At 36.4% G+C, this 13,040-nt stretch overlaps 1 protein-coding gene across 1 annotated transcript in view; it reads right to left on the bottom strand.

Moving 5' to 3' along the window:
* CC2D2B (coiled-coil and C2 domain containing 2B) overlaps positions 1-13,040 on the bottom strand; it is a 106,866-nt gene that overhangs the window by 60,393 nt on the left and 33,433 nt on the right. The window contains exons 12-17 of the mRNA XM_055300174.1: positions 12,014-12,122; positions 11,703-11,821; positions 8,873-9,050; positions 5,785-5,935; positions 3,900-4,047; positions 594-732 (exon numbers count right to left, since the gene is read on the bottom strand). Coding sequence (XP_055156149.1) covers positions 594-732; positions 3,900-4,047; positions 5,785-5,935; positions 8,873-9,050; positions 11,703-11,821; positions 12,014-12,122 — 844 coding nt within the window. The remainder of the gene's footprint in view (positions 1-593; positions 733-3,899; positions 4,048-5,784; positions 5,936-8,872; positions 9,051-11,702; positions 11,822-12,013; positions 12,123-13,040) is intronic.

The following is a 13,040-nucleotide window of genomic DNA, read 5'->3' as shown; positions in this document are numbered from 1 at the left end:
TAAAAAAAGAAAAACAAGTTAACAGGAGGGAAAGGAAAGAAAGGCCTATATGTCACTGAGGTTATCAGGGAAACTCTTATCAGACACGTATGGTAGATAAGATAGCCACCTAGGGTATCCTTCAAGACAGAGGAAATGACATGAATAAAGGTACAAAGAATGCATGTTTGAGGCACACAGAAGAGTTCAGTTGGTTGTAAGGAAGAATAGGAGAAGTGAACAGATAATTGAGTCTTTGAGGGAAGGAATGTGCCTATAAATCATCTATATATCCCTAGCATATATAATACCATGGGTACTCAGTAGTTGTAACAAGAGATGCTAGCCTGAAGGTTAGTCTATAGGATGTACTGCAGAATACTAATTAATGGCAGACTACCAACCATCAGGCCTAAAGTAGCAATTATTTCAGTTGCTGAATTTCTAATTGCCTTTACAATACTGTAAAACTGGTTGAAAATCATATCTGTCCTTAGATTTATCTTTACCTGCCTCCTGGTGCCTAGAAACATACACAGCAAACTATAAAGTATAGGAGGGTAGAGCTTAGGAAATAGAATATATTTACATTATTGATATTTGCTACAACTTACCATAATAAATTCCATTAAATCAGAATATTCTGGATTATTTGGATCAATGTTTACTTCATTTGTCCACTCAAAAAGCTTCTGTGCATTAATGAACCATGGAATTCCAGGAACCCCTCTTGCATCTACATTCCTTAACATACTAACATAGAGGAAAATATTTTGTGAATTTGCATATAAAATGTGGTTATTCATCTGTTACACAGGGTAAAACCTACTCATTCCAGGTAGTTAAAGATAAAACCTATCTATCCCTTGCATTTAAGGGTAAAACAGAAGATTTAGGTGTGATATCTCTCTTGATTCTTCTCACATTCTAATTTGTATCCTAGCTTTTTGATGTCTACTCTCTCCCTTAAGAGACACTAAGCTTCAATGTCCACAATAGCCAAACTATGGAAAGAGCCCAGATGTCCACTGACAGATGAATGGATAAAGAAGATGTGAGATAGATGTGTGTGTATATATATATTTTTTTTTCTTTGTTTTATATATATATATGTTTTCTTTGTTATACACACACCCACACAATGGAATACTACTCAGCCATCAAAAAAGAAATCTTGCCATTTGCAATGACGTGGATGGAACTAGAAGTTATTATGCTAAGCAAAATAAGTCAATCAGAGAAAGAAAATTACCATGATTTTACTCATATGTGGAATTTAGGAAACAAAACAGAGGACCATAGGGGAAGAGGGGAAAAGATAAAACAAGATGAAATCAGAGAGGGAGACAAACCATAAGAGACTCTTAATCATAGGAAACAAACGGAAGGTTGCTGGAGGGAAGGGGGGTAGGGGATAGGGTAATTGGGTGATGGACTTTAAGGAGGGCAGATGATGTAATGAGCACTGGGTGTTATATAAGACTGATGAATCACTGACTTCTACCTTTGAAACTAATAATACATCATATGTTAATTAAATGAATTTAAATTTTTAAAAAAGACAGTAAGCCTTTTAAGGGTAAATGGACTTTTCTGGACTTTGAAGCCTTCTCTTAGAATTCACTGCCTCTTGAAATTTGTCATTTGTCCCAATCTTTCACAGAACTGCTTTCAATCTTTTGTGAACCTGAGTTCCCAAGTAACTGGAACTGCTAACTGCAGCATCACAGAAGCCACAGGAGAAAAGACTTCAAGAAGAAAATGATAAGGGTAGGCCATGAATATGGCTCAAAGGTCACTGGTACTCTTCAGGAATAAATGGGTTGAATCAGGGAGGGAATGTGTGAATAAAAAGTGGAGGTCTTGTACACAGATCAGCACACAAATGACAACTTGGACACGAAAAAAGGCCAAGACAGGTTTTCAGGGTTTAATCAAATGCTTGGGTTTTTCTTTGTTTTAAAACAAAGAAGGCTTCTTTAATACAAAAGACTAACAACTTAGGGAAATGGAAGAGTTAAACATAATGAAAGAAAAGGACATAAATATGTCATCAAGGTCCTAAAGGAGACAAAGAAAGTTCCAAATTACCTGTCTAAATGTTAGCTTTAGAGTAAAGAGGACAAACATTTGACTCCAAAAAGAAAGCAGAAAATAGTATGAGGAGGCAAAGATTGGAAAGAGTCACAGTAGGGATGATGCTAGGGAAAAACAAGCAAATAATACAAGCAAATAATGGTTCAGAGTCTTAAGAGCTTATTCACTAGCTCCAAAATGGATTACCTTTATTATTTGTCTATTTTTCTTTAAAATGCCCTTATTCAGGTCTCTAAGATGATCTTGCATAGTTAGCAAAACAAGGACATCATCAAGATTATGTTCCTGTCTACACAGTGATTTGTTTCCTTCTCTGATTTGAAAAGATATTTCCTCTTCTCTACAACCAAGCTATCACCTGCATTCTGATTCAAAATCTTCTGGACTCTAAAGGATCTCATACTCTCTCGGATCTCATACTCTCTCTAATACATTCTGGCTCTTTTTTCTATGGATTTCATCACTTATTATAAGAAGATAAAAATTGCCCTAATTTTCAAGAAACCTATACTATGATTCTGTTGTCTCTCTTATTTTCAGCCTCTTTTTAAAACTTCTTGGTAAGTAATCTACATCTGTGACCTCAGCTTCCTCACCATCAATTGCTGAGTACTACTGACAATTGTTTGTTTGTTTTTTTTCTCTAAAACTATTGCCAAGAAAAGCATTTATGAACTCTTACTATGACTCTGGCCATATGCCATTGGCTTTATTTATAGTGTTCTCTCACTGTTATTTTAAAATAGTCTCTCAGTTTTGATTTCCTGTCTAATCCAAGTTATTTATAGCAATGCTTTAAATTTTAAAAATTATTTTATCTTAAAAATTGAAATTTTTAGAACAGTTTTAAGTTCAGACCAAGAACAATCAGAAAGTGCATAGTTTCCATATGTTCCCTATTTCCCCAAACATGCAGTCTCCTTTACCATTAATATCCCGTACCAGAGTTATAATTTATTACATTCATTGCAATAAAAGAATTGCATTTGTTATATAGTAAATGGCTGACATAGCATTATTACTCAAAGTCCACAGTTTATCTTAACGGTTTACTCTTGGTGTTGACATTCTATGGGTTTTGACAAATATGTAATGACATTTATCTACAATTATAGTATCATATAAATAGTAGTTTCACTGCCCTAAAAATCCTGCCTATCCATCCCTGTCTCCTCCTGCCTGGAAACCGCTGATATTTTACTGTCTCCATAGTTCTGACTTTTCCATAATGTCATATAGTTGGGTATAACAATGCTTTCTTTAATATGTGTTTAGATTGGGAGGAGAAGGCAATCTTTTTGTTATCATCATTCCTTAATTTTTAATTATGGAATCTACTTGGTCCTTTATATTAACTGTTTTCTTTAAACACAACACAATATATAAATCAGTATATCATTTTTATTGTACTTCATTCTAGCAATCTTATTTGAGGTATGAATTAGAAATTAATCTCAATTTCCCTAAGAAGTCCTAGAGCATAGAATAAGATTTCTAGGATTTTTCTTCTAACAAATTGATAATGCATAAATGATACTTTCATAGTCCAGAATGGTTGGGAGATACAAAGATTCCAGAAATAAAATCCTTGGGAGTCTTAGCCTCTGCCTGCAAGAGCTGTGGAACCACTTCCCCCATCATCCATGTAACTATAAGCCTAAGCATTAAAGAAATACATTCACTTACATATAAATCCAAATAAAAATAGTCTAAATAAACTAGCTTGCTCTTACCACTGATGCAGTTTTCCCTTTACAGACACAGGTTTTGTGTGATACTTTGCTGAGGAGTGGCATTATTTTTCAAGCATAAAAGTTTATTACCTGCAGTAAGCAGATCTTAAGGACTGTGACTTGGGTGTCAGAGGAATACCATTTTCGTCTAAAGCCCATGATAGAGAGTAACTTAGTTTTCCTGATGTCAAAAGACAAAGCTCCTCAGTTCCATTCCCCTCAAGAAGAAAAGGCACATCTGTTTATAAAGAGCATTAACACATGAATTTTTAATAAAGCATAGAATTTGACACATTGTAGATTTTTTCCATGACTCTACTTGTGGAACTCAGGCTGTTCTGTGGTGACCCCAGGCTCTAACCTTAGATCTCTCCCCCACTTCCCATCTAAGGTACCTCAAGGGAGATCATTTCAAACAGACTACAAAAGAGAGGAAAGTATCAGTCAATCTGAAGGTCTAGGGATGAACATCTCTATTGTCCTCTTCTTAAAACTAGAAGCTTTTTTAACCTTTCTTTCTGGAAGTGGCTTCCAACAGGGAAAGGACTGCTGACTGCAGAACTAGAGGCAAACTAGCTACTACTTTCCCTTTCTCTACATTCCTGAGTCGACCCCTCTATCCATTTTCTTTCTCAATCTCTAGAGAGCTTAACAATACTCCTCAAAACTTCTGCTGACTTCCTAGTGCTTCCTAAATTGTTTGCCCTAAGTCTTTTCTCCTGTGTTCTCACAACCCTGTTTTCCTGTTTCAGCTAGACTCTCAACAAACTATATTCCTCTCTATTCCTGTCCTTTCCAGCCTTTTCCCTACTTATTTTCTTCTCTCTCATTGCTCACTTATTCATAACTCCTTTTTACCAGATGGACACAAGCATCCTAGGAGGAGGAAGGGAAAGAGAAGGAATCTGGGGGAGAAGGAGAGGAATGGCAGTCTTCTCACAGACACCCTAACTTGAATTTAATTGCATGAGGAGTAAAATCCTTTGAAAAACAAGTCAACAGGGATGCCTGAGTGGCTCAGCAGTTGAGCAGCTGCCTTGGGCTCAGGGAGTGATCCTGGAGTCCCAGGATCAAGTCCTACATCAGGCTCCCAGCATGGAGCCTGCTTGTGTCTCTGCCTCTCTCTCTCTGTGTCCCTCATGAATACATAAAATCTTAATTTTTTTAAAAAGTGAACAGAAATATCCCTTCTTGTTCCTTCTTTTCTCTTTTTCTCTCACTTCTTCTCTACCCCCCTTCTGTATACTCAAAGATGAATCAGTACATCCTGGAGCATCTGTAGGCTTTGCTAAAGGAGAGGCAGAAGCAGAGCCACCTCTCCACTCAGGAGCAGAGCCCTTGTTCCAGAGAGCATACTGCTCTCATCTCAGATGATTTAGGAAAATTACGGGTGCTAATTCCAAATTTTAGATTTCCCAAAGATCTGATTCAAGACAAAGTTTAAAAAATGTTACTTTGGGTGCCTGCGTGGCTCAGTTGGTTAAGTGTTTGTCTTTGGCTCAAGTCATGATCTACGGTCCTGGGATGGAGCCCTACATCAGGCTCTCTGCTCAATGGGGAGTCTGCTTCTCCTCTGCCACCCCCAAGATTGTGCTCTTTCTCTGTCAAATAATAAAATATTTTTTTAAATGTTAGTTTAACATCTGAAAAGAGAATTTAATAGACTTTAAACCTAATACTACAGGGGCACCTGGGTGGTTCAGTGGTTGAATATCTGCCTTTGGCTCAGGTTGTGATCCCAGGGTCCTGGGATAGAGTCCCGCATCAGGTTCTCCTCAGGGAACCTGCCTCTTCCTCTGTCTATGTCTCTGCCCCTCTCTATGTGTCTCTCATGAATAAATAAGTAAAATCTTAAAAAAAAAATTATACTACAAACATAGCATTCTTTAATCACATAAATGACTCAGAGTCGTGTAGGATATGGAATTCATAAAGTGAAGGAAGGTGGGGAAGGGGACATTTTAAATAAACTTACTGCTTCCTACTTCTCCATATGCAGGTATGACTAGCTCATCAGAGCTAAACTCTACATATTCCAAAACAGTTTTGCTTTTCAACTCTGTATTGTTAGGTAAAGGTAAATATAGTTTTGCCAATAAGCTTGTCCTTTTACTTATTTCATAAACCTAAATATAAAAGAAATGATTGATAGCTCACTGAAAGCACAAAATGGGGGAGGGGAGAACCCTCAATAACATACTTTTATTCTTTTTTAAAAATACTAGCATATAAAATAGGTATTTCTCTAGAGCATTTCATCCACATGATTATGAGAAAAGAGATAATCTTAAGTCCTTAAAAATATAACATCTTTTACTAGTTTCAAAGAAAATGAGTTGAATAAAAGGATTACAAATACAGTTCTGAGCATATAGGTATATATAACACAATATCCAAATAAATTTGTACAGCATTTTTTTTTTTAAGATTTCATTTTTTTATTCATGAGAGAGAGAGGCAGAGGGAGAAGCAGGCTCCCTCCTACTCAGGGAGCCCAATGTGAGACTCGATCCCTGGGACTCCAGGATCATGCCCTGGGGCAAAGGCAGGTGCCAAACTGCTGAGCCACCCAGGGACCCCTTGTAGGCACTTCTAAAGTTCTTTATCTCATTTAAGACTGATAAAAACTATAGGAAATAGGTATTACTCTTCAATTTTATAAATGAAGAAATTGAGTCTCTATATGAAACTACATTAGTTTTAGTTTTAGTAAATGATAGAAACCCAGGTTGGATTGCCTTGGAAAAGGGGAGATTAATTAGCTCATGGAGTCCAAGGACAAGTTAAACAATCTATGGGAGGTAGGGGAGGGAGAGAGTCCCAGAAGAAGGAGTAAGGGAGGTGCTGAGTAGACAACTCCGTAGATGTCCCCTGGAACCCAGGTCTTCTGCTTCTGTATGCTGTTCTTTCTCCTAGAATTCCATCATTGCCATAAGTACAAACCTAATTTTTTTTTAAGAAAATATTATTTTGGGGCGCCTGGGTGGCTCAGTGGTTGAGTATCACTTTTGGCTCAGGTCATGATCCCGAAGTCCTGGGATCAAGTGCCATATCAGGCTCCCCACAAGGAACATGCTTCTCCTTCTGCCCATATCTCTGCCTCTCTCTATGTCTCTCATGAATAAATAAATAAAATCTTAAAAAAAAAAAGAAAAGAAAATCTTATTTTTACCTATATTGTGTTGTCAGTGTTTGAAGAAACAGTGACATGTACTTAAAGAAGAAGGAAATCAAGGAGGGAAAACATGTTTCTTCAAAGATAAGAATGTGTCAATCAAAAGGCTGGTTAATTAACCCAAGGAAGAAATGTGTTAATTAATGCAGAAGAAAAAAGAAAGTCAAAGAAGCAAATATAAAAATTTTTCTGGTCATCTAATTTTTGTCCCTGTAAGAGTTACTATAAGTTAGCACAGTAGTTCCTTGACAAAGGTATCTATACCTAATGCAGAAAGGTTTGTAGGGGTTGTAGCTAATGGACTTACAGTATCTAGGTCTATGAAAGAAATTTCTTACTGTAAGTCAGTAACCTGGCTAACTGAAAAGAGGCAATGCACTGATAACTATATTCAAATGTTGCACTGGCATTTTGAGTTTACACATCAGCCTTGTGATTTGTTTAGAGGATATAGATATATTTTCATGGGACTGTCGATAAATCCAGTTTCTGAAACTGCTGGGACCCCTGAGGGCTGGAGGCCATATCATGAATAGTAAATGTAAAGGTAGAGAATTCCATCTCCGTGAGTGAAGTCTTCTGGGAGAGACTTGTCCCCTGATGGCAGCTCTCAAAGTCATTGTGTGGTGGGGTTGGAGTGTCAAGAATGAAAATGGGCCTTATAAGTGTGAGAACTAGAATGTTCAAAAGCTCAGAAGTAGGAAATTGCAAGGATATATGGGGGAAAAAACCAAGCAGTTCACTTTGCTAAAGTGAATAAAGACGAATGATAAGGAGTAAATTCAAAACGTAGGTCAGAATCTGTTAGGCTAGGGCATATAGATTTATTTTGCAATTTTTGCAGTTGCTCATGGTGCACTTTATTCATAGCTAGATTCCTTTCTTTCCCTGCCTCTTAGGTTGTTAAGATCATGTTCTAAGTAGTAGGATGATGAAGGATTCAAAATACACATTTATCTACTTGGGGTGGAGGCAAATTTTACACTTCAAGTGGTTGTATTATTACATCACAATTTATTTTAGGTATGATAGAAAGGTATAGTCAGTATATTTTTTAAATAGGAATTTCAACAGAGGTACATTTTAAGATGATAGAAATTTGATAGTATAAATGAACAAAATAATGTAGCCTCTGATCAGGGATAGAAAAAAATTATTTTAGGTATTGTAAAAATACCTTTGATTTAGATTTATAATTCTCTCCCCACTCCCCAAACCTCACTCAACACTCACATGCAAAAATATTTATTCCCTCCTAACTTTCCTTTCAGATCTAGTTGCAAATTTAACCTCTATGTTAGGCATCAAGACTTCTTATCTATACTCTAATGTCTCTAAATTTTCTCCATTGTCCTATTTTCTTCTTCCTTTAGTGCAGGGGTTCTTATGGTGGGGTCTTTTGACAGGGATCAGGAGTCTGTTGTTTCATCAGATTCTTAAAGGGATCCAAAACATAAACAAACAGATAAATAAATAAACACACACATACATACCTACAAATTCAGCAAGACACTGAAAACACTAATCAGGGCTGAGACAATTTGGAGAAATCAATCCGCGCTAACAACAGCTATGCTACACATTACAGTTTAAATAGCCCTTTTCCATCTCACTGCAAATGAAGAGTACTGCTGCACATCCAAGGTTGGTAGGAATTTTAGCAGGAGAGAATGGAAGTATTCAGAAGAACCACAAATCAAATAATTTTGTACTTGTAGTATAAAAGACTATTGCTGTTATAAATATATTATTTGTAAGTATCTTGCTTACCCATATACATTGGTCATCTCTAAATAGAAATTACTTGTCACATAAAACAGTAACTAACAAGAAATTTAAAATTATGTATGGCATAAAATAAGACACAAAGTAAATGATAATGACATACCTCCAAGCAAATTGTTTCAGGCCAACATATTAACTGAATATTGAAAATTTGCTGAAACATGACCTTAAAATCAAACTGAAGGGGAGATACTGAACTGCAAGAAACCTGTTTATCATTGTATAATATTTTAATAAAATATTTAAGCTTCTGTATTTTGGCTCTCCTCTTTTGTTCGTGCCTAAAAAATAAATAAATCTTTAAAGGATCCTTGAAAAACAAAATAGATACAAAACATTGTTCTTTTCAAAATGCACCTAAGTATATTAAAGTATGACCATTTTAGAGGACAAATGCTATCTTTAAGCACATAACACTTGCCTATGTGTGAATTAAAGCCTCTCCTACTCAAATGTGTGTGTGGGGGGGGGTTGTATATTTTTTTTTACTGGAGTTCGATTTCAAATGTGTTTTTTTAATGATGTTTATTCAAACATAGAGAAAGAACTAAAATCAAGGAACCATAAAACACTCAGCTATTTATTTTACTAAACTGAAACTTAGATGATGACATTTACCCATCATAAGAGATCTTTTAAGAGGAGAAAACAGAGGGACTCAGGATTGGGGGTGGGGGAGCTTGAAATTAAAATTCAAAAATATTTTCTGACTTCTAGAAGAAAGACACACGTTTAAAAGAAATATACTATTTTTCAATAACCTCAGTGAGGCGGCTTGCTGTGTCCTCTTTAAGGTCTTTATAAATCCCTTTAGGCTTTAGGTCATACACTCTTTCTCCCAGACATTCTTTCTCTAACTGCAAAGATCAGAGAGGCAAGCCAGATTCTCTGCGCCTTCTATGAAACATTTGCTGGGAAATAAACTAATCCCTTAAGTGATATAAAACTCCTAAAGAGAGTCTTCCAGTCATTCATTCATTTCCAGCATGGAGTATCTTCTCAGCTGCAAGGTAACTGACCTAATGATGTTTAGGACTTCTCTTTTTCAGAAGGGAGAGGACTGGTTGGGAGATAAGGCTCTGAGTTGAAACATAACAAGCCCTTCTGTTCTCCACGCTAATCACCCTGTGGGTCCAGTATCTCCCCGTGGTGCCCATATCTGCCCATGTAGATTACTTATTTTTCCTATCTCACTGTTGGCCTCTTCTAACTATCTTCTCAATTACCATTAGAGAAATATGTCAAGTATATTTGCTCTTTATGTTGCCTTCTGAAAGTAGTTTTAATAATGAGCTTGTGAACTGATTATGAAAATTCATTAATTCATGATTATATTCATCCTCAGGAAATCCTGCCTTTTTCATCACCTGTAAACCCTTTATAATTATTCTTTAATCCTTCCCTTCATCTCTATCCTTGACATCAGGATAATAATCAAAATTATTGCCATAGCAAAACAATAACAATATTCTTCTTTTCTAGAGAATCAATTCTTATTCAACTGGACATTTTTACTTTTTAAAATTTTATTTATTTATTCATGAGAGACACAGAAAGAGAGAGAGAGAGGCAGAGACACAGGTAGAGGGAGAAGAAGGCTCCATCCAGGGAGCCTGATGCGGTACTTGATCCCGGGTCTCCAGGGTCACGCCCTGGGCTGAAGGCAGCGCCAAACCACTGAACCACCCAGGCTGCCCCTCAACTGGACATTTTAAATGGATAATGGCAGCAATGCCCCACAATAACAATAGCTTTGAAAAGATAGAACACATCCTATTTCCTTTTGCCTTGACTTCCACCAAGATTTAGTCTTGGCTTTCCAGTACATTTATCTTCCTCCTTCTCTTTCCGCTCTTTACTTCTAACTTCCTGTTTTAGGGCTCTTGTTATCTTATCCTCATTAAGGTGGTCCTTTTGTATGCATGTCTTACATAAAGATTATCTCAGGCCCTCTTTGGAAGTAGGTGTAGAACAGAAGCACTCCTCCACTGCTGCACTTTGCTAATCAGAAAGAGGGAACTGGTAATTGTGCTTTTGTGTCTGCTACTCTTTATGTTCATTTTATTTATTTATTTATTTATTTATTTATTTTTATTTAAAATCAATTAGCCAATATCTTTATGTTCATTTTAAATGTAATCATTCATCTGTTCGTTTCATAAATATGAATATTAAAAAAATAAATAAATATGAATATTTATTGGGCATTTGCTACCCTCCAACTCTGCTTAAATGATGCACATTCACAGTACTCAAAGATGAATTAGTACAAAGTGTCCCATAGGACAGAGATGTTGAAAAGTTGGACCTAATTCAGTGTTCTAAATTGTCACAGCCTCTTTTAAGGAGATGAGATCCACAGGCCTAGAGATGGGAGAAATGGGGATCTGTATTAGATCTGTTTTTGCATTAAGGTCCTAGGAATAGGGAGAAAACAGCTCACAGAAAAAGTCACAAATGGGAAGGAAAGAAATTTGTGTCAAAGTAGAAAACTGCCCAGAGGATCCTCCAGATACAGAATACTTTTATGAAAGCAAGAGGCTCCCTTGATAAGCAAGGGCAACCACATAGTCTTATTTTTTACAATGGCTTTAAAGCCCGCCTATCTATACTTGAACAAAAATTATTGCCATAGCAAAACAAATAACAAACAAAAAACAATAATCAAATCAAACAGGTTTATGTCCTACACCTCAGTTATGAATTAGAAGTGTGACCCTGGGCAACTTACCCTTCCATAAGCATAAATTCCCCCATCTCTAAGAGGAGGATAATACCACAGAGCTATGGTTGCAATTAAATGTGCAAATGTATTTAAAAACTTAGTAAAGTGCCCCACATATGGTACTCACTCAAGAAATCTAACACTATTATTAAAACAATACAATAAAGAGACAATATATAATGAAGAAATAATCCTTTAAAATGCTTACAGTGAACACTTGGATAAGTTTGTTAATTCTGCAGTGAAAGAAAGTTGTGGCATCAAAGTAATTGGCTTTAATCTTTCTATATCTGTTTCTTCAAGCTCTGAAGCTAAATATGAGAAGCTCTAGAAACCAAAATATAAATATATAATTTACAATGTAAGTTCCCTGCTTAAGACAACTATTCTTTAAACTTGTTTCTTTCTTATATTTGTCATTTCGTTGGGTAACTGTTACAAATACCACAATTTTCTATTCTACCAAACAATTAAATATTTTCACCAGAGGAGTTGAATGGTATTTTGTAATGTAAATACCTCCTGTTTCTCCCCATTCTCCAATACTTTTCCTTCAGTTTCCTTCTTGGTCTCAGACATTCCTAGCAATTCTTCTTGGTTTTGTTCATCACATTTATTCATTTTTATCCTAATTAATAATAAATATAATTATTTGAAGCAGAAAGAGTAGTTGGATTGGTGTTGCTAACACACACACACGACGCATATGACCAATCACTTCCAACACACAATTTTACATCTCAAGGTCGACGGTAGTGACAATGAGAGTGAGTGGCAAGCAGGCAAATGTTGGTCCAGAGCTACTGTGCTAAACAAACTGATGGCATCTGTTGCTCTCCTTTTGTGCTCAGGGGTTCATAATAATGCATATGTGTATCAGACTGGTTTAAAGACACAGAGGCAAGTACGCCAGTATACGTGAATTCAGGACTCTACGATAAAGTTTCATGCTGGGTTAGGTTTAGAAATTGTCAGAAGCACGGTCATTGGGCAGCCCAGGTGGTTCAGCGGTTTAGCGCTGCCTTTCAACCCAGGGCCTGATCCTGGAGACCTGGGGTCGAGTCCCACATCGGGCTTCCTGCATGGAGCCTGTTTCTCTCTCTGCCTGTGTCTCTGCCTCTCTTTCTCTCTCTGTGTCTCTCATGAATAAGTAAATAAAATCTTAAAAAAAAAAAAGCACTGTCATTAAAAACCACTGCAGTAGGGGAAAAAAAATCAACAAAGTAAACATCTTTCTTAACAGGTTCAAGGAACATTAATCTCTTACAGCTTTGAAAATAAGACAGTGGGTTGTGAGGAGGGAACCAGCTATTTCACTGAGTTCACAGACAGCTTAAGTGATTAACAAGTACAGTTTCTAATTGTAACTATCTCCTCCACTATGTTTTTATGACTGTATGTTTCACCTAGGAGTATGATTACTCATCTTGTCTAGTTTTATAACAAAGTACCAAACTGTTTTCAAATGGCTATTAGTATTTGCATTTCCATCAGCAATCAATGAGAGTTCCTTTTGTTCAGTATCCTTGTCAGTATTTGTTATTGT

The sequence above is a fragment of the Nyctereutes procyonoides genome, unplaced genomic scaffold (assembly GCF_905146905.1).
Source record: "Nyctereutes procyonoides isolate TBG_1078 unplaced genomic scaffold, NYPRO_anot_genome, whole genome shotgun sequence".
In the NCBI taxonomy this organism is placed as follows: Eukaryota; Metazoa; Chordata; class Mammalia; order Carnivora; family Canidae; genus Nyctereutes; species Nyctereutes procyonoides.
The sequence above is the reverse complement of the archived record's forward strand: the minus strand, read 5'-3'. Positions and strand labels throughout refer to the sequence as shown.